The sequence below is a fragment of the Doryrhamphus excisus genome, linkage group LG18 (genome assembly GCF_037039965.1).
Source record: "Doryrhamphus excisus strain RoL-2023G ecotype Guam linkage group LG18, RoL_Dexc_Guam_v1.1, whole genome shotgun sequence".
NCBI lineage: Eukaryota > Metazoa > Chordata > Actinopteri > Syngnathiformes > Syngnathidae > Doryrhamphus > Doryrhamphus excisus.
In genome coordinates this window covers 18,096,020-18,117,137 of record NC_136374.1, presented here as the reverse complement: position 1 = coordinate 18,117,137, position 21,118 = coordinate 18,096,020, and the positions used below count along the sequence as shown (strand labels likewise).

Genomic DNA, 21,118 nt, shown 5'->3' with positions numbered 1-21,118 from the left:
TAATATTCGTAATAAAGAGGGACCAGGATCAGGACCATTGGTGGTCTGTCCATTTTTGTTGTCTTGGTGTTTATTTGCTTTTTTGGAAGCGAAGAAACGCCAAGCATCGTTAAGATAATAATAAGATAATAATAATATAATAATGGCTCCCATCGGCGTTCGGTCCAGCCCAAGTCGTCTGCGATTGGTCGCCTGCCTCCCCAAGCCTGCCTTAAAGCCGGACTCCCCCCTCGGCTCACTTAAACATGAGGACGTCGACACGTTGACGGGCCGGCTTGTTCCCCCCCCCGCCTCGGTCAGCGTCACCTCCCCAGCCCCGCGGTGCCACGGTCGGACCCGCATGGCCCCATCGTCGGTCTGGATGTCATCTTCGGGCCAAGGTGAAGATCCGTCCCCACGCTCGGTGCTCGTCACCGGAGCCGACATGCAGACCGGCCCGAGTCCCGCGGAGGACGCCGGGAAGCCCAAAGCGGCCATCCTGCCCTTCAGCGTCGAGGCTCTGATGGCCGACAGGCGGCCGAGCAGAGAGGCGCCTTCACCCGACTGCGCCTCCGGAGCCGGGACGTCCCAGTCCCTCGGGAAGGGGGTTCGAACGGGTCCGTTTGGGGTTTTGGACCCCCCGGTCCCCATGAGCTCCTCTTTTTCGGTGGGCGACCTCATGAACGTGCAGGACGACGTGCTGATCAAACCCGAGAGTCCGGACAGCCACGAGAGGACTTCGTGGATCCAGAGTCCTCGTTTCTCCCCGACGCCTCCTCGTAAGTCCGATCGGTCACTTCCGGGTCGGGTCGGGTCGGGTCGGGTCGTCCCGTTCTCAATAAAAGTGTCTTTCTTTGAACAGGAAGGCTGAGTCCTCCGGCGTGCCCGCTGCGGAAGCACAAGACCAACCGGAAGCCCCGTACCCCGTTCACGACCTCCCAGCTGCTGGCCCTGGAGAGGAAGTTCCGCCAGAAGCAGTACCTCTCCATCGCCGAGCGCGCCGAGTTCTCCAGCTCCCTGAACCTGACGGAGACCCAGGTCAAGATCTGGTTTCAGAACCGGAGAGCTAAAGCCAAGAGACTTCAGGAGGCGGAACTGGAGAAACTGAAAATGGCAGCCAAGCCCATGTTGCCCCCCGCTTTTGGGATTTCCTTCCCGCTCGGGGCTCACGTCCCGGCGTCCTACGGGGGCTCGCACGCCTTCCAGAGGCACTCGCTTCCGGTCTCCCCGGTGGGACTGTACGCCGCACACGTCGGATACGGCATGTACCACCTGGCTTGACGGACGCCGGACCCGGACTCCTTTTGGGGAGCGGGTGGGGGACCCCGAGGTTTGCCGTCACTTCGCTCCTAAGTTGTCGCCAAAAGACGTCAGCTGCGCCGGGGCGCATCTTCTCTCTTTAGGGCCGATAGCGCTGCGGGTTTTTGTCGGGCTGCTGCGCCGGTTTGGCGTCATTTTGCATTCACGTCAGCGTCGCCGATACTTGGTAAATATGATAAACATATTGGTAAATATGACAAACATATTGGTAAATATGACAAACATATTGGTAAATATGACAAACATATTGGTAAATATGACAAACATATTGGTAAATATGACAAACATATTGGTAAATATGACACACATATTGGTAAATATGACAAACATATTGGTAAATATGACACACATATTGGTAAATATGACACACATATTGGTAAATATGACAAACATATTGGTAAATATGACAAACATATTGGTAAATATGACACACATATTGGTAAATATGACACACATATTGGTAAATATGACAAACATATTGGTAAATATGACAAACATATTGGTAAATATGACACACATATTGGTAAATATGACAAACATATTGGTACATATGACAAACATATTGGTAAATATGACAAACATATTGGTACATATGACAAACATATTGGTAAATATGACAAACATATTGGTACATATGACAAACATATTAGTAAATATGACACACATATTGGTAAATATGACACACATATTAGTAAATATGACAAACATATTGGTAAATATGACACACATATTAGTAAATATGACATATTGGTAAATATGACAAACATATTGGTACATATGACAAACATATTAGTAAATATGACACACATATTGGTAAATATGACACACATATTAGTAAATATGACAAACATATTGGTAAATATGACACACATATTAGTAAATATGACATATTGGTAAATATGACAAACATTAGTAAATATGACAAACATATTAGTAAATATGACAAACATATTAGTAAATATGACACACATATTAGTAAATATGACAAACATTAGTAAATATGACAAACATATTAGTAAATATGACACACATATTAGTAAATATGACAAACATTAGTAAATATGACAAACATTAGTAAATATGACAAACATATTAGTAAATATGACAAACAACAGCACTGTTGTTGGACGGCTTCCCTTCGCGAGGGACGGTGGACTGTAAAATTCTGTATATTTGGAAAAAATATCCTCATTTATATTATCAATATATTTGTGACATAACTTAATAAATGCTTTATTCTTTTGCATTTGTTGGTAGATTCCTTTTTGTGGCCGTAACTTCACGTTGAGCAAGGCAGCCTTGGTCCAAGTCCACGAACGGCAACCTAGGACTATTGCTCCAGCTGCTGCCCATTGCTTTGAGAATGAGACCACTAACCTAGATTTGTTGGCGCCAGCAGAGTTTAGGGGTGGGGGGCTGGGGGGGGGGGGGGGGGTTGACAAACCAGTTGCACCCACTTAAAGTCGCTGATAAATACTGGAGCTTGTAAGGAGGTCCACTATGTCATTATGGGGGGGGGGGGGGGGGGGTGACAACCCATTATGGAAGAGAACATTTCCAAATTACAGAGCAGTGCATGACTTGCAGTAAAGGGGGGGCGTCCCTCCATAGGAGTAAGATGGTTGGTATGAGCCAGAAGATGGAGGCCTGGCTCCAGTGGCTCCAGAGAGGCTGTAGCTCCAGGCAAGGCGGAACTTTTATCATTCCTAAAATGTCACCGGGGGACTGGGACGCTCTGCTGCGGTGGTTTCCTCCCATGATGACGAGCCGCTGTCCTAAATGTCTTCCAAACAGGAAGCATCCACACTTTCTTCCCATCCCTTTTCCTGCAGCTCCGGGAATCCAAGACGAGCCAAAGTCTCTGCTTTAGTGGAAAAGGCTCCATTCTCTCGGTTGGAATTCTTTTGTCTGTGGTTGTGGCCTGCAGCACAAATGCTCAGCAATTGTTGACATGAGCCAGAAGATCAGAAGATCAGAAGATCAGAAGATCTGAGGAGCAGGTTGCTGTTTGACCCCACACTCCTCTTCATCCTCTTCATCCTCGGAACAAAGTGTTTGCTGTCATTCAAGCATTCATCCTTTCTTTGACTCTTGTTTTGTAGTCTTCAATTGGCCTTCATTGTAGCATCATAATCTGACTGCTGGTCAATATTTCATTCCCGGAACTAGAATTAGGTTGCACTTATAGAAATGAAATATTATATATTTGTAAAAATGGTATACTGTAGTTTATTGTACTGCAGAAATATAATATAGGACAATATGTCTGCATTTATAATAGCAATTATCAGTAAGTGTTGGAGTATGTTGATCCTAGTTTAGGGATATCAGCATAAACATGAGATATATAAAAAATGATCCATATTTAAATAAACATATAAGGTGTCCATTCCACCAGGAGATATGTCGTATTACCGGTATCGATATGATCGGATTTTGAGAGTTGGATAATATCGGCAAAAAGACGCTAAAAAGAAAAATAAATATTGCTAAATTGTCTCGAGCACTTTTTAGGTCAGCAATGAAATCATGAAATCATGAAATCATGAAATAAACGTCATCAAGGCTGTCACATCACATCAACTGCTGCCAAGCTGATGTTTATTTTTCCACGTTAGGGAAAAAAAAGTCTATTTTTCCGTGAGTGCCACACTTGGGATTTCTCTGACTGTCAGAAATACATCAATCAAATCCATAATTGCATGGATATAATTGCTGTTTTGCAACATTTATGAAAAGTATCTGACCACTTACCTGCAGATTACATATTAACTTCATTTTATGACAGTGGAGGGCTGTTGGTTTTCAAATTCCAATACAAAAACCCCCTCAGCATTTGGACTTGTCAAAAGATGATAAATCCTTCATATGAAACCTTTCAAGCATGTTTTCATATTTGTGTTGCGTGCCCTGCTACTATTATGAACGAAGCATGCAGTTAAAGTATATAAATCATCTTCATCACCTGCTAATGATGACCAGCAGCGGTTTCTTGCAGCTACCCAAAGATCCATCCAAGAAAAGCAGCTGTTCTCCAATAGGAGAGTAAATTACCACGGATAGTACCCCATCTATCCATTTGATCCATTGGTCAGCCTCGTGTACCGGTGACATCTATTGGATGTACGCTATCTGCTATCTGCTATCTGCTATCTGCTATCTGCCATCTGCCATCTGCCATCTCCCATCTGGGCCTTACAGGCGATGGACGGGTCAAAACGTCTGTATTTTACCGCAGTGACCAAGGGCGGCCACACGAGGGCGGTGAAGGACAGCAATGCTGGTCATTAACTCCAGTCGGGGCAACAAACAACACTGTGAGTACTTTTAATGGTTAGAAGAATGCCAAACTGCTCTCAGATGTCTATTATGCAGCGTTTGTCGTCTGACCCTCAACTGCCTAATGACTCCCACGTACAAATAAGGGAACTATTAGTTTACCGTTATAGCATTTCTAAGAAAGCTTTAGTCAAGTCCATAACACTGGCAACTTCATGTAGCCGCATTCACTAAGCAGCATAACTAGTGTGCGGAATGTTCCAAACATCTACTTTAAGTGGGGAAACATTTTCTTATGTTGACTAATGAGGCAACACGTCTTTTAAGGTGTCATAAAAAGTGCTTAATGTGATGGAAAATTGCCTGAGAACCCCATAAAGCAAAGTGAATCACACACCGCATCACCGGGCCTTTCATGTAAATAGGTTTGTGATCTCTGCTTTACAAGCATATTTCTTTCAGCAAAGTAGAGAATGATTACTGTCACCCCCTGGGCCAAGCTTTTATGATGCAGCATTTAACATTTTTGGTGCAGGGTCACAGAACATAAAATGGGGAAATGATCCGGTCGCCTGCTGGCTCGACGTTTTGTTTTCATTTTGCATTTAATGATAGAAAACAATGTGAATTCTCAAGCGCTTTAATGATGATAATGATGATCGAGAAGAACAGCAAGAAAGCATTCGAAGCAGGCCACATGCTGATGACTAACATTTGACTTTTGCACGGTTCCTTACTAACCTGCCTTCACGGCCTTCATGTGGTCCAAAAGTGCATTTGAAGGAGATTTTCTGGAGTGGGAAGAAAAAACATGCTTGTCTTAAAGGAAGACACGCTACTCTGCATAAATGGTCCTGCCATTTGGGATTTTTATCTCCTACCCTCTAAGTCGGCGCTGATTTATGTGATGATAATGCTATATCAACACCGTTAATAAGGAAAGAATCCAGCAAACCACGGTGAGAGCCGTTATCCGCAAATGGCAAAACCAAAAAACAGTGGTTCACCCTCCCATGAGTGGCTGGCCAACCAAAACGACCCCAACAGCGCAGCAATGACTCATCCAAGGGGTCACAAAAGACCCCACAACAACAACTATTGTCCACAAACATACTTGACATTTCTGCAAGGTGCGTGTCCCATTACATCTGACAACATCGTACCAACAGTAAAATATGGTGGTGGTAGTGTGATGGTCTGGATGACAGCACCTGGATGACTTGCTGTGATAAATGAAGCCATGAATTCTGCTATCTAGCAAAAAATCCTGAAGGAGAATGTCCAGCCATCTGTTTGTGACGTCAAGCTGAAAGCAACTTGGGTTCTGCAGCAGGACAATGACCCAAAACACAGCAGCCTAGTCCAAGTCCTGACCTGAATCCTAATGAGATGCTGCGGCATGGCCTTAAAATGGCGCTTCATGCTGGAAAAGCCTCCAATGTGGCTGAATGACAACAATTCTGCAAAGATGAGTGGGTCAAAATTTGCAGGTTATTGCAAACACAGTAACTACACGCAATGGTTGGTGCTAAGGGTGGCCCAACCAGCTATTAGGTTCGGGGGGGCAATCACTTTTTCCCACAGGGTAGGTAGGTTTGGATATTTTGTCATAAAAAGTGCCCTGATGATGTGAAACATTTCAGTCTGACCAACAGGAATATCCACCCGTGTACATTTGGCCACATCCAAGCCCAGTTTCCCCGGGGTGTAACGTTGTCGTCTGCTGAGCTGAGCCACTGAGTCTACACTTTTGTCACATGTTGATTGTGTTGGATGAAAAAGTTTAAAGTATTGTCCAAATCCTACCTAGCCGATACCTGACTGCATGGATGTACTGTATATAAAATGAGTTGGGATTAGTAGAACACCAGAGAAAGAGACTTGAAGAAATACAGTAAGTTATAAACTGAACAAAATCTGGATATACACTTATTATTTTTACACAGTAAAATGTAGAATTCTTCTAAATTATTTCATCAATGTTGCAAAACCACAATTGTGATGAGCCAAGTGTGCATCTGATCCATAAATTGAGTCAGGTTAAGTTATTTGAAAGTCATGTGATGGAGAATGTTGGCCAACAGTACCATCTTGTGGCAGAATGCGGTGTTGCATATCAAAACCCCCAATACCTGTGCTTTGTTGTCTGTATTAACTTGCATGGTGGGTGCATGGTGGGTGCATGGTGGGTGCATGGTGGGTGCATGGTGGGTGCATGGTGGGTGCATGGTGGGTGCATGGTGGACAACCGGGGGTCATCTACAAGAATTTCTGGGAGTTAGGGTTGTACAGTATACTACATATATGCCCAAACACACATCAACAACAACACTGTACATCCTGGTCATTATTTACACACAGGAAGCAATACTGTACATATACATGCAAAAGTAAAAAGTACTCACATTGACGCGTTGCAGGTCTGTGGAGTAGCCTGATGGGGGCAGCGAGTGCACAACCAATGCCCTTGCAATTTGACACATTTGGAGCACTTTTAAAAAAGGTGCCTGCTCAGTGGCGGTTGCCATAGTGACGCATGCGGATAGGCTCAAACGGGCGACTAAAGTGTATGGAAATAATACTTCTAGATAAGAATAGGCTCAAAGTTTGATTAGGTATTGTGACATCACAAGGGGGCTGCATGGTGGGGGAGTGGTTAGGTACGTCACACAGGCCGGGTTCAATTCTCCACTTGGCCATCTCTGTGTGGAGTTTGCATGTTCTCCCCGTGCATGTGTGGCTTTCTCCGGGTACTCCGGTTTCCTCCCCCATTCCAAAAACATGCTAGGTTAATTAGCGACTCCAAATTGTCCATAGGTATGAATGTGAGTGTGAATGGTTGTTTGTCTATATGTGCCCTGGGATTGGCTGGCCACCAGTCCAGGGTGGACCAAAGACAGCTGGGATAGGCTCCAGCATACCCCAGCGAGTGAGGATACGTGGCACAGAAGATGGATGGACATCACAAGGTTTTTATACGTGATACAGGATCTTTACTTCTGACTGGCCGGTTAGTCGGAAGCTATTTTTAATACATGCAGTATAAGTATATACACCTATATATATATATAGTTATATATTAATTCAGCAACCCATGAACTATTTATATGACTAATTCAATGTGTGACACAAATACTACGTTCAAAAAACGGCTTTGTCCATTGAGAATGAATGCAGTGTACGCCCTCGAAGTGTTTTAGCAAGGAAGTCAGGACGTGGCCACTGATAAATCACAAAGACAGATAATAAACCATGACAAAACCAAATGTTTATTCTGGTGTATAGTGTAAAGGGAAGCGTCGTTAAAATATATATACAGAAGACAAGCAAGCATAGGTAACTACAATAATATGAAAGTGTTAACCTGATCTAGACGAATACGATATTTTAGTACCCATATTGCTTCCAAGCCATACAAACAATGACTGGAAGCAACGCTACTGTACCTACTCCCTCCAAAGACTCCCAACAAGCATGCTGAAGCTGCCAACAGTGCTCCTTTTAGGACATGTGAGTCAGAGTAGGGTCATGGCAACACGGCCTAGTTCTCTAGAACGACACACAAAGCTTTGATCAGCCCTGCTAGCGTAAGCAGAGGCTTAGCCCGACTCACAAGCATTTATTATTTCAAGGTTTGCGTCGGCATGGTTGGCATTCAGCAAATTTCCTGTGGAAAGTTGTGCCTGATTGCAGGAATGTAAGCATGTGTAGCCGCTAGCATGACTACACTGCATTATACTGGTGTGGGTGCTGGGTATTTGGGTGCCCATTCGGGGCTACTCCCTGTGTTGCTTAGCGCTCCTCCTGCAGAAGCTGAAGCCTGTCCTCGGCAAAGTGAGGCCTGCTGTGTCCGGTATCGATGGCCTCGCAGTCGTCTGTGAAAAACACCAGGTCCTGCCAAAGCAATGAAGAGACCAGGTCACGCTGGAGTCAGACCCGGGGCAGATATTCCAGATGCTCTCACCCGATAGCAAATCCTGGTGATGATGGAGTACAAGTTTTGGATTTTCCGTTTGAGCAGCACTATCCTGGGCCGTTCCCTGCAGTACTGGCTGGGGTGGTTGAGAACCACGTACAGGAAGTCACGCAGCTTGGTTGTGACGCAGGAGTTCTACAATGACAAAGCCACGTTGTGGTCTGTTTGGACTGGCACTAGACAAGGTCCGCAATGAAAAAATACAACACGCACAAGTTTTCATCAGTTATGTTTACACTGTCATAATTATGAGATAAAAGGTGGAAATCATGAGATACAGATGAGGATGTGCCAAATGCCATATGACCAAGGCTTCGGGAAGAAGGTGGCACGTGTGAATTTGGACTTATTTTTCTCTTGTAGTGGCCGAAACAAGCTTTGACCCGCTGGTTTGAGAAAAATGAAGAAAAACACATGTTTCTAACATACAACCCCGACCGACATAGTCTCTATGTCTGATCCTGTTGGAGACCTGCAATTCTCTGGCCAAACGCCAGGGGCAGCGGTTTCCCGAGCATGAGCAGCCACAGTAGTAAACATTGCTCATGGCCTCCAGCGGGAACTCCAGTCGGCCATTTTTAGATCCTATTCATACAGCTGCTCTTACCCCGGGCTCACACTGGACCTGAGGTTACAATGATTTGGTATCTGAGGAGGGGCCGGCTAGCATAGCTCAAACCAGGACATGTTAGCCTTAACTTTGGTTAGATCAACGACAACCATCTTTGCTATTCCTATTGTACAAAACGCCACAAAATATGCTGCAAGTCATTTTGGTGGGTAGGCGAGATCCCAACCGTATTATATTCTCTGGTATGCTCACTTGTTCCACATAAGGTGTACCTAATGTTGTGAGCGGTAACTGTTGGAACTTACATGCACGTCAAGGAAGATGGTGGGCAGGTCTCGTGCACACGCTTTCTAGCAAAACAAGACAAGCCAAATGAAAACAACGTACAGTCCATCGTCGACGGGCCGGAAGGAAATCTCTTACCGTGCGATGATAAGTGTGAATCTTATCCAGCAGGGTCATCACTTCTTTGCTGAGGCCGAGTGCCCTTGAGTAACAAGTCGGAGGCGCACACTCCGACAGACACACGAAGCTCAAGCACACGATCGTTAATCCCAACTTCATGTTTGTGATGGTTGAAGTGCTCTGCGTGCCTGTCAGTCTGCGCGCAGGGCTTGCGAAATGGAATCCGTTCACTGAAGTCGTAAAGAGGAGGACTTGAACTTTAAATGATGGAGGGATAGAAAAAAAGATAGATGACGTGGACGCATGGCAACACGGAGGGAAACGTGGGGCTACTGCTGCCGTGTTTTGGAGTCCAGTGGAGAAGTGTCACTTGGAGATTTTTACATTTACGTTGTGCATTTCACCAACGTAAACAGCAGTGTGAACCATTGTTTTAGGGGAGTCCCAAACGAAAGGTTGTTACATAGCAAATGACCTCTTTCCAACCGTGGCAGCACAGACAAACAGCTCCAACCCAGCTTTGAGCAAAACGAGCCGTCTTGTGGGCAGTTTGACTAAAATTGATTGAGCAGTCCAGGGACCGTCTACCAATGTGTGTTCAATGGTACGTTTTCACCGTTGACAAGCAGCAGTTCGTGTTTTTTTGTGAACTCTGGTGGGATTACATTTTTTCATAGTTTACCGATTGTTGTTGGGGCTTGACTGGGAGATGCAGAAGAGACGAATATGTATACTGAATATATCAAAACTTACATGACATTACAATAAAGCCCTTGGTGGAGCTCTCTTGGTGGGGATCTTCAGTATCCGGCCGTATCCCGTATTTTTAATTTGAAATAAAAGCAATTGAAACAGTTTAAAAAAACACATTTGTTGTTTCTCACTTAGTTTCAAAAATAATAATAATTATGGCTAATTAAATGTGGTGCATCTGTGTGGAGCAATTGGCTGGTGACCCCATTTCACACCCTAGTCTGCTTGAGAAAAGCTCCAGCTCACCCATCAGACCAAAGAGAAGAAGCGGTGTAAAACAAATGGATGGGTGGATGATTAAGGGTGAGGATCAGGTTTGGGATGTTGGAGCGACTAAGCCTTTCTTCAAATTCAGAAAGTTCCGTTTCTTTTTTCTCCTGGGGGGGGGAATACTAACGTGGGACTGAGGCGGATCACGAAAGACAAACAGCCTTTCACCAGTGGCCTGGCAGATCACATCCACGTTGGCCGAGGTCGGTAACGCGTCTTCTTCTTCTGCTGAGCTGTGCAGTGTTTGGTTCCCCGCCTCTGTGTTCCTTTGTTTGGCAGCCTCGCCGTGCTTAAACTGCTGCTGCTTTGCGTTCATAAAGCTGTCCGTCTTCCCTTTTACTGCAACGTCTGTTGGAAGTGGCGAGCCGGAAGAGGGGAGAAGTCTTTCCATCAGGCTTTGCCTCTTTTCCTGGAGTCTGTGAGATCTAGATGACAGAGGAGCTGCTGTTTTAGGGAGTCTTCACATGTGTACCTCGTATACAGTATAGTATGCCTCACGCATCCCAGTGAGGCCAGCCGTGTTTATGAGTACTGGAGGTCGGACCGGGCCTGACGGTGAGCGCTCTGGTTACTCACCTCATGCTTTCCGCACAGCAACTCGCCATGTTTAGCATACTCTTGTGCACAAGGTCCTCCCTCAGTTTGACAGGAAGAAGCAGATTAGACCTGTTCAGAGAGTCATTCATGTCAACTTGATGGCTGTCATGCAAGCCATCAGGTGTAAGAAAACTCTTGATAAAGATATGGATATCACAATAATAACAGACTTTGTCTTCCCTTGACAACAGCAAAACAATCATTTGCCACCTTTGTCGTAATATGTCAGGCTGAAGGCCTTTACAAATGCCGTATGTGGTAAACTGGAACCAAATACAAAAAAGGAAAGCAAAAGAGTTAGAGGGGGAAAGAAAAGAAAAACACTGGCATCATTTTCCTCCCTTCCGCGGTTTGCACTCGGATCCAAAGGATCTCATGCGTGGGACATTATTCAGCAGTAATTTAATCCCAACTCAACCGGGGCCAGACTTGACTAAATGATGGCTAAAACCATTCATCTCTTCATCTTGGATTTGGGAAAATGACCCTTGTGGAACTGTTCAAACAACATTTATTGTTCCCATGATTCCCATGATTTTTTACTAATGACTTTCTCCGAGACAGATTAGTGATCTATCCTCATGACTAAGGCCACACAGCTCTACACAGCTCTCATTAGACAGTACACCACTGTATTTATGAACGTTGGGGCTTATTTCAGTCAGTCATTGTTTATACTGTGCAAAGTGACTGGCCCTCACATTGTTATACAATCTATGACGCATACGCCGCAGGGCCATGTGCACGCACAAGTCAATCGAAACCGACTGTAGATGATATGTGTGCACAAGTACACCCCCAGTGTAGAGGCACTTATTAAGCACAAATATTATCAACAGTCAATATGACATCAGTGATTCACTCCTTACCCAGAAGGCTCCTGCTCTGTGGAGGATGAACCACGGTGCTGCTTGGGGCAGAGGGCGTCAGTGATGCCCAAAAGTTCACTCTCAGGCATTGTGGGCATGAGCAGCCGTAGAAGCTCAAGGAGAATCTCAACAGATATCCGACTCTGTTTGATCAGTTCAGATGCAAACATTAGGTCCTGAGAAAGAAAGGGGACAACACGGTGATTAAATATACCAAGTGAATGAAGCACATCCACATACTGTAGAATTCTATTCATAGGCTTGTGTAAAACCTGATCACAGTTGGAATGAAGTTTCTTGAGCTGTATATGTTCTCTTAAATCTTCCATTGCCTGATTGCTGGTGGTCATCTCCTGCAAGCTGATGTATAACTTTGATTAGTTGGTAGGTGAACACAAAGCCTCCGGTGTTTCCCTGATAGTGACAACCTGCAGGCCCACCTCAGAGCCAGTCTTGCAATGACTTCATCACACTTATTGAGAGCCTCCTGGAGGATGTATGACATTCTACTCTCCTGCTGCACCCCAAACAGGTTCTCCTTGTTGTCCTCCTCAGCATCTGCGTCCTCTGTGTGTGTTTGACTTGACCTACGATCTGATTCTAACCTGTCCAGCTTTCCAATCTCGTCCTGTAAATGATGTTCTGCTTCCTCCAAGCCCTGGAGCAAAGAAGAAAAAAGCTAATAATCACATTACAAGTGAGAAGTTCAAGCAATCGACTAACTACAACATTTATGAATAGATTGTTTTGGCTAGAAAAAGACATTTGGCCACTATACGCCCACTGGACAAAACTTTAGTTATACAGTACATGTGCAAATGTCTGAAAATTGTTTTGCACAAAGTGCCTATATCAGAAAATGATAAACATGTTCATGTAATTATGTTAGCATGCCAACACCTAGCATGACAGCTCTCAGTGTCTTTATATTCATGAAAATGGCTAAGAATGCTACTGTGCTAATGTTAACATGCTCACAATGCTAACATGCTAATATCGGAATACTAACACTGTATGTTTATCCATTAAATGGCTAAAAATACTACTTTTGAAACATTAGCAATTTACCAATGCTAACATTAGCATACTAACACCTATTATGATAGTGGTGTGTACCCTTTAAAAATAGAAAAAAAAATCTAGTACGCGAACATTAACATGCTACCAGTGCTACCAAGCATGATTAACCAGGAAGGCTAAATGTCCTGAACAAATACTCCGACCACTTTTATTTGTAGAGCTATATGCACAAATGCCTAAAATAGTCCTATCTCGCAGTGTTAAATAATAATTTAAAACATTCCTGGATCCAGACGGTGATCTGGCTCAGCCCTAAATTTAATCAGTTCTTCCAAAGCCCAATTCCGACAATTCTTGAAACTTCTTCCAAGTCCACACAGAACATTTCGAGTTATTTTGAACACAAACAAACAAACAGATAAACATCGGCAAAAACATAACCTCGCGCTGCGCTTGGCGGCGGGGATGATGAAGTAAAATCCCCCCTACCGCACAGTGCTTCTGGATACTTTGGGCCATTTCTCGTCTGTCCAGACTCTTTGTCTCTCGAAGGTGATGAATGAGAAGGCTGTGCAGCGTGAGCAGTGCTCTGGACGTATCCAACACTCTGGTTCTCCTCTCAGCCTTCTGGCAGTGAATGGCAGCCATCTGCATTGCCAGACTGTCGGCCTGAGAACGCAAGTAGTCGTCTCTCTCCTTTCTCATCTCCTCCACCACCTGCAGGATGCATTCCAGTATTCATACTGGATCAAGCACCTCACCATCCATTTAGACAATAAATCTTATACAGACCAATCATACAGTAGTTAACAATATTCTAGATTGCTTTTTTCTTCCATTTTCACTTCCTTAAGCCATTTCCCTGACTTTTGTCCATACAATATAAATGAATCAAGGTTGCTGACATGTAAAAACAGTGCTGATATATTGAACTCAGTAACAATGACTTTCCCTTATGTGTCGTACCTTGTCTTTAACAATGTTTTCCATCTCACGCTCCTTCTCAAACAGCTTTATCTGCTCTTTGAGCTTTTTGTGGACATGAAATAGGTCAGCCGTGTCTTGTGTTTTCTGACTGGCCTCAGTGGGTTTTCCCTTGAAATGTGGATTTATCTGCAATAAAAAAGAACAGAATGTCCACTATGGAGTTTAGAAATGAATCCAAGCCTGCTGTTCCAGTGTGATTAGAAATGAAAATGCCTACTTGTCTCATAAGTGAGTCATATCACAGCGGGGCACAACCATATCACCATCAAAGCCACTGGGGCTTCAGTGGCAAATTACAGTGAAGCGAATTTATGATGCATGAGGTGGATGTGCTCACCATTTGTCGCTCGCTGTCCTTCCTCCAATTTGAGAGGGATGCGTGGACTTTGGTTCTGGACACGGCGTGGGGCAGCATAAGGCAGCGGTCCATCACAGAAAGACACTTCTGGAACTCCATTTTTATTCTCATCTGCTCGTCATCAGAGAGAGTCAACTGGGATGAGCACAAACATCTGGGAAGAAAACCCAACAGGACTGTTAGGATTAGCAGGACTAACTGGTGTCATTCCATACTGTCCCCACACTGACCTGAAGAAAGCTCTGCAGTGAGCCCTGAGCTCCCTCTGCTCCTGCAGCTCCCCCTCCATGGCCTTCTGCAGGCTATCCCTGGTAGAGCTGAGGGTGTGTAAGGCTGCTTTGCCTTCCTGATGCAGCCTCTCTTGGCCCTGCAGGAGTGTGCTCCCTCCTTGGCCTGCCTCGGGTTCTACCTGTACCAGGGAGCGCTGCATGCCTGGAGGCAGGAGAGTGAGCAGGGTCTGCGTTGTAGAGGGCTGGATGGCTTTCACCTCTGCCATGGAGCTCTGGATCACACGCATGGTCACCTGGACAAAAGAGCGAGGACGCCCAAATAGTTGTATGTAGCCCGATGGGTATTTTTCATTGGGTGAGTGTTTATATTGCTACTGCACCTTGCGGATGTCGGCTGCAGCCTCCTCGTCGATGTTATTGATAAGCTCAGCAAATTCCAAGCTACAAGATGTGAGTAGGTCCTGCCAACAGCGCAGCTGCCGGGCTACTTCGATGCTCCCATCTTGATTTTTTGACAGACCAGAGAGGTCCTTCTGTCTCTGCATGTGGACCCTAAGCTGCGCAATGTAGGACACCACATTAATTGCACTTTTGATAATTTCCAGTTGCAAATTACTTTTATTTCTGAAAAGGCGCAAACATTCAATGGATGAAATGTGACCCTTTGTCATATCAGATCTGCTGAGTTATTGAACCTGTTTTCTTGGGTTATTGCAAACTATTTTGCAAGTTTGGCAAATTTGCATATAGCCGTAATTATAATTTACAATGAGGCTTGAGTGCAACTGCAGAGACTGCATACCGACACAGTCTTGGACCCGACACAAGAGCTGTTTCTCGGGACCAAAAGGAGGTTTGGCGGAGCTCTCCATTGTAAAGTTGAATTTGGAGTCCTCAGGAATGGCATGCACATTTTAGCTGTGGCGTAAAGACAAGAGCCAGCAGTGAATAACGGTGTGTGATGTTGAGACACCTTTGCCCAAGGCCTTGCCTCTGGTTGCATTAACTAAGGGGTTATCAGAATGAAGCATGTTAGAATTGCTCTCCGGGAGCATGACCAGACGTTGTAGGGAGATCATACCAAATACTGAAATAATACAAACACTGAACTGACTTGACAGAGTTTTTTCTAACACAGAGAAAATGGATGGATGGAGTTTTACTGCCAGATTGCCTGCACTTAGTAAACGTGGGCCTCCGTATCCAGAAGTCCTCGGGAGTGCAAGGGAGGGACCAATCACAGCAGAGTGCGCGTACCTAGAAGAGGGCTGGGGCTAAGTCGGAAACAGGAGAGCCATGGAGATACTGTAGAAAGAGGTGCAGAATCTGGAAGATCTCGAAAGCTTTCTGTGCGGGTAATCATGTTTAGCTGCTCTATAGGAGTCCACAACTCAATACAAAGCGCTGAAAATGAGCATAATGGGTCCCCTTTAAAGATAAAGGACATGTCATTGTACGTATATGATATCTCACTATACAGATGAACAGACCGAGCCAGTTGTAGTGCAAGCACGGGGAGTGCTAAGAAGCAGAGCTAATATGCCATTCATGTACTGAGTTGTAACAATACGACTATAAATGTTCCTAACCATGTTAGCGATGAGCTCCCTCCTCTTCTTGATGAGTCCACATCGCAAGGCTCTCTTCTCTTGACCAAGCGCCTCATCCAGTCTCTGCCTCACCGTCATCAGATCCTTTTGGGCCTTCTCTTGGAGCTGATGGAGCTGTTCAGCAGACACACTGCTCCCTCTGGTGGGGAAGACACCAACACGTGATCAACTGAATAGCGTCCATATTTAGCAGCAAATGATTAAATGACAACACGGCAACCTTTTGACATGTGCGAACAAGTTGTCCAGATTGCAGGAGGTGCTGGAGAAGGTGTCGGAAATAAGACCATTGAGGCTGTGCAGGCTGTGTAACAGGAACTTCCTCTGGGCGTGGCGCTCAGCTAGTATATAACGCCAGTTGGCCACGACCACATCCAGAATCTCCTCCAGCTGATCCTGGACACAGAGAAATGTCACATCATGTACTTGCAAAGTAAACGGCAATTTTCAGGTTGGAAGCTGTAGTAAAAGCGTCTGTACCTACCGTCTATTTACCAGAAATCCCAATAAAAAACATTTCAACTAGAAATGAAATGTCTCCCAGTGGGCATCTTGTTATAGGAACAGGTTCCTATAATAATTGCTTTGTTTTTTTTTTTATTTGGGAGTCTTTCACCAATTTCCCATTCAACAAACACAGTCAAACAGTCAATTATTCATGAGCAAGACATATACAGCACGTGACGGTGACTTCACTGGTTGCTCACCTGACACTCCAAGTAGCTGTGCTGAAGAACCTGGGCTATGTCTGTTTCCAACTCGCCCATCTTTGTGGCCTCCTCCAGCTCCTCAGAGAAGATCTTATGAAGCTCCACACGACGCCATTCAATGATCTGCCTCTGGACCTTCGCAGAGGCTTCTTCGTGGCGAACCAACAGGATGCGCTGCAGGTGAGCCTGGCCCAGCTTGTGGAATTTCTCCAGCAGAACACTATACTGGAGGAGCTCCTAAAGGAGTCAACAGGGTCTACATTAACGGCTACATCTATTAGTAGATTCTCTAGATTCACCAGCCCAATAAGCACAAGGAATATTAGGATAGATCAATATTAGGATAGTTAAGCTACACTTTTTCTGACCTTACACAGTGAGCACTAAGGCATGACAGCCAAGTACCAAATTATTATTATAGTTGCAATATGCCACATAACTTGTCTACTCACATATAGGACTTAAAGCAAAAACATGTCTACTCATTATTTTAGGACGACCTGTTGATCTGCACGGTGACACAGCAGCTCAGCCTGGGCCTTCTCTGCAGCTACCCTACAATGCTCCGCTTCCATCTCCTCTCTGGTCTCCAGGTTACACTGGCCTGCAAGCGCAGCCATGCGGACCCCTCGCTCCTCCTTCAGCCGACCCTCCATACCCAGCAGCTGCCCGTGGAGAACACTGAGAAGTCTCTGCTGGGCCTGGGCGCTGACCTGGCCGCGAGACCGCAGGCGGCCCAATAAGATAGACAGCAAGTCCTTATAAATCTGAATCCTCGTGGCCTCCAGGTTGTTGGTGGCGTGCAGCAGCGTGGACATTTCAAGGCTAAAAAAGACAATGCATCGGCATAGATAATATATGTTAATTGTTACACTTTATTTGAATTTGTCATATGAGACATTTAGGAAATATCACCGTAAAAATGTATTTCCTGGAGGAAACCAAAACATGCTTAAGTATTGAAAGATTATTGTTTGCAATCAACTGCTCACTTTTCCAAAGCCTGGTCCATGTTCTGCGGCTCTTCCAGCACCATGATGTCAACAATCTTGTCCTCAAACGTTGCTTCGTCTTTAGCGGTCTCATTCATGTCATAATCTGCATACTCTGGATCTTGATCACCTCTGTTTTTCTGACAGAATAAAGTCAAAAATATCATGAAAAGGAAACTAGCAAATTAGATTAAACTGATGTAAACCATGTATAATGTACATAGCATGACACAATAAAATATTATTTAAATGATTATTCAGTGTATTAAAATAAAATATTGTTTCAGGTATTCATCTCGGTTGAACCGTGTTTATTTGTAACAGTAGAACACACATGGTATTACCTTTTGCTGGAGAAGACCCAGTCTGGTTCTGGGACCTACGAGATTCATGGCCAGAAAGCCAAGCAACAGTAGCACCAAAGTTACAAAAAACCCGCTAACAAACCCAGCAAAGTGCACACCATGATTTGGATGAATCTACAAAACAAAAGAAAAAGAAAATGACATTGCACACAAGTTTAGAATACATAAACAACATTGTGTAGCACAACTTACTCTGTCGGTGGAATTAACCCTCAATGTTAGATTAGCTGTCAATGGACCATACATGCTGACGTCATTCTGTGGGAAATTGGAGCAAGTGTAGTGTAGAGTAGTGGTGTCCATAATAATAATGCATAAGGTTTTAAAAGTTTAAAACAACTAATCAATAGAACCTACCTGTGATAAATTAGAGAAGGTGAGAAAAGCAGGAAAGTCCAGAACTCCGCTTTTATGACTCCTTATTTGAGCGGTATAATTGACAATAATTTGGGATCCTGCTGAAAAGTTCAAATATGTTTTAATATTACTGAAAATACAAATATTTCAAATGGGACATGTTTAAAAAACAAAACCCAGACATACCAGCGATAGAATCAACGGCAAACATTTGGTATCCTCGTTCCACAACTCTGCCTTCACTTCTTAGAGGCACTATTCCAAATATGGAGTCCCGAATGGCCACCTGAGACAGGTTGGTCCCACCCACGGGACTCAGGTTGTGAATCAGAAGAAAGAATGTCAACTGTGGAGGGTCCGCATCAGCCAAGACCTGGGGGGCAAATGACTGATAGCAACACTCCAGAGCAGATTGGTAGGTTACCATAAATTCCAGTGTATAAGCCACAACCACTACATTTAGAGGAAAAAGTCAATTTCTTCTTATATGAGCCACGACACGTCATATAGGGGCATATTGCAGCACGCACGAGTCAGTGAGGACCAGTCAACTATTGATTTGACAGGCGCCAATCATGAGATATGAGTAAACTCACAACAAGCTTGTCAACACATTTGAAATTGCAGGACGTCATTACTAAATATAGTCTGACTCACGGTTTAATTTTACAAACATTAAACTAATCACACAGCAACTAACATCTAAAGTTATATGTAATTTAATATGAAAAAAAACAACATTTTAAAGGGTTCCCATAATTCACTTCACTGGAGGAGAGCATAGAAAGCACAGAAAATAGCGCTGCAGTGCTGCTTATGTCCACCAGAGGAAGCCAGAGGACCTGGAGCCCAAAACAAATAAGAAGGAAGCTGACGTCACTGCAGCTCGGACGCAATGCCTTATGGGAAAACTTAAAAAAGTTCTTTTTTTAAACTAATTTGAACAATTCATTGTAGTTCTGGAGTATCGGAGATGTCATAAGATTAGAATTTAGCCATAAATTATCCATACCACTGTGTGAGCATTATGGTTCAAAATATAAGAAACACACCCAAATTTATGATATGCTGAATTTGTTGGTTTCTTATTTTGCTAAACTGAATACCTTTTTGATGCTGATGCTGCTACGCTAAAGTTTGACCTCCTGTGTGCTACTTTTAAACAGCGGCAACTACAGTACTTTACCTGTGCACATTTGTGGAACTTGACCCCAAAGGTGGACGGAGGTGGCAAACTTTGAAGCTGCAGAAAGATCCAAGAGTAACCTTCAGCGTTCTTTCTTTTGGAAATGTATAACAGACTAAGGAAAACCTTCAATTCCAAATCAACCATTACCTGGGGCAGGCTGCGGCCAGGATTGAACCTGGTTAGCGAGCTTCTGCGCTCTCGAAGGTGTAAAATGGTTGTGATGTGGCTAAATGAGGTGTAAAAAGAGTGCGTCCAAGGGCCGGCAGCAGCAGATGAAGAAACAGGCCTTTTGGAAGAATAAAATTCCATTGTACCTGTGTCACACAAAGAAAAACATGTCACATGCACACATTCGAGGTTCTCTGGTAAATATGAATATAAATATGAATGTTATGAATGTGGAATGCTGGCTTTTTGAACATGGAATTATCCTGTATGTTCTGGCATGAGAAAGAACTTCAACCCAGATGTGCATTGCAGTACTTTTGCCTATATGTTGCACATTGTAAACACTTCCATAAGCTCTACACACAGTGTCTATGAAGCTGATGCCATGCTGAGTTCCCTCCAGTACGTTTCTTTTCAAGGAAGCTGGAGTTGATCTGGAAAATGAAAAACAATCCAATAAATGCATTGCAGTGAAATCAGTTGATCGATATTAAGCAAGAAACTGTATTAATGAATGGGCTACTTACTGTGTTGTTGGATACAATGGTTGTAGACAGTGTGGAGAACCAGCACGTATACTGACAGATCCCGCTACATGGACTTGGAGGGCCGGTAATAAACCCCCAAACGACGCCCGGCGACTCACCTCGAAAGCCATTAGGACACAAGCTGGACGATGGAGTTGTGGGAGAAAAACACAACACTTGCAGTTTGACTAAAATAACGCAGCATATTGTGATTTTTATCGCCATCAAATGTACCAGAAGCTTTGTTTTGGCTAGCTGGCCACTGCCAGCTCTCGCTTGGGAGAGCTGCTAGCCAACAACTTGTATTGTCGTGAAAAAAACAAAATTAATCCTTTCACATTTTTAAAAGAACGAGATACGTCCAAAGAGTAATGCGCCCATTTCAAATCTATTGCTTTTTCCGCAAGTATTTCCAAAAGTTGGGAACTTTGGGAAATGACAAAGTTTTGGAAAAGATCGAGTGCAGTTTCTATTTCCGGATGAGGTTTTCAAATTTAAAAAACACACCGATAAAATAGTTCGGTTATCATACACAAAATGTCAATCTGCACAGTAAATAACACAATTATGTATGTTTTAATTAATT

At 44.1% G+C, this 21,118-nt stretch overlaps 3 protein-coding genes across 4 annotated transcripts; 1 reads left to right on the top strand and 2 right to left on the bottom strand.

Annotated features, from left to right (window-relative positions):
* Nucleotides 1–255: 255 nt before the first annotated feature.
* On the top strand, nt 256–2,017 carry msx1a (muscle segment homeobox 1a). Its single transcript, XM_058055001.2, has 2 exons — nt 256–758; nt 842–2,017. The coding sequence occupies exons 1-2, from the start codon at nt 341–343 to the stop codon at nt 1,258–1,260; spliced, it is 837 nt and encodes a 278-aa protein (XP_057910984.2). The 5' UTR covers nt 256–340; the 3' UTR covers nt 1,261–2,017.
* Nucleotides 2,018–7,479: 5,462 nt separating this feature from the next.
* Nucleotides 7,480–9,690, bottom strand: cytl1 (cytokine like 1). Its single transcript, XM_058055306.2, has 4 exons — nt 9,549–9,690; nt 9,431–9,475; nt 8,543–8,689; nt 7,480–8,472 (listed from the first exon to the last, which is right to left on the bottom strand). The coding sequence occupies exons 1-4, from the start codon at nt 9,687–9,689 to the stop codon at nt 8,371–8,373; spliced, it is 435 nt and encodes a 144-aa protein (XP_057911289.2). The 5' UTR covers nt 9,690; the 3' UTR covers nt 7,480–8,370.
* An 899-nt stretch (nt 9,691–10,589) lies between these two features.
* On the bottom strand, nt 10,590–21,024 carry LOC131106344 (limbin-like). 2 transcript variants are annotated; one of them, XM_058055302.2, is made up of 23 exons: nt 20,533–21,024; nt 20,370–20,439; nt 19,985–20,151; nt 19,835–19,891; nt 18,835–19,021; nt 18,649–18,749; nt 18,484–18,549; nt 18,271–18,405; nt 17,927–18,066; nt 17,435–17,759; nt 16,932–17,171; nt 16,445–16,620; nt 16,204–16,363; nt 14,995–15,171; nt 14,615–14,907; nt 14,364–14,538; nt 14,006–14,152; nt 13,529–13,756; nt 12,460–12,677; nt 12,292–12,379; nt 12,020–12,195; nt 11,130–11,219; nt 10,590–10,978 (listed from the first exon to the last, which is right to left on the bottom strand). In XM_058055302.2, exons 1-23 carry the CDS (start codon nt 20,755–20,757, stop codon nt 10,594–10,596), a joined length of 4,026 nt encoding a protein of 1,341 aa, XP_057911285.2. In that variant the 5' UTR covers nt 20,758–21,024; the 3' UTR covers nt 10,590–10,593. The 2 variants fall into 2 exon arrangements, with proteins under 2 accessions (XP_057911285.2, XP_057911286.2); XM_058055303.2 differs by having other exon boundaries at nt 18,649–18,746.
* Between the last annotated feature and the right edge of the window lie 94 nt (nt 21,025–21,118).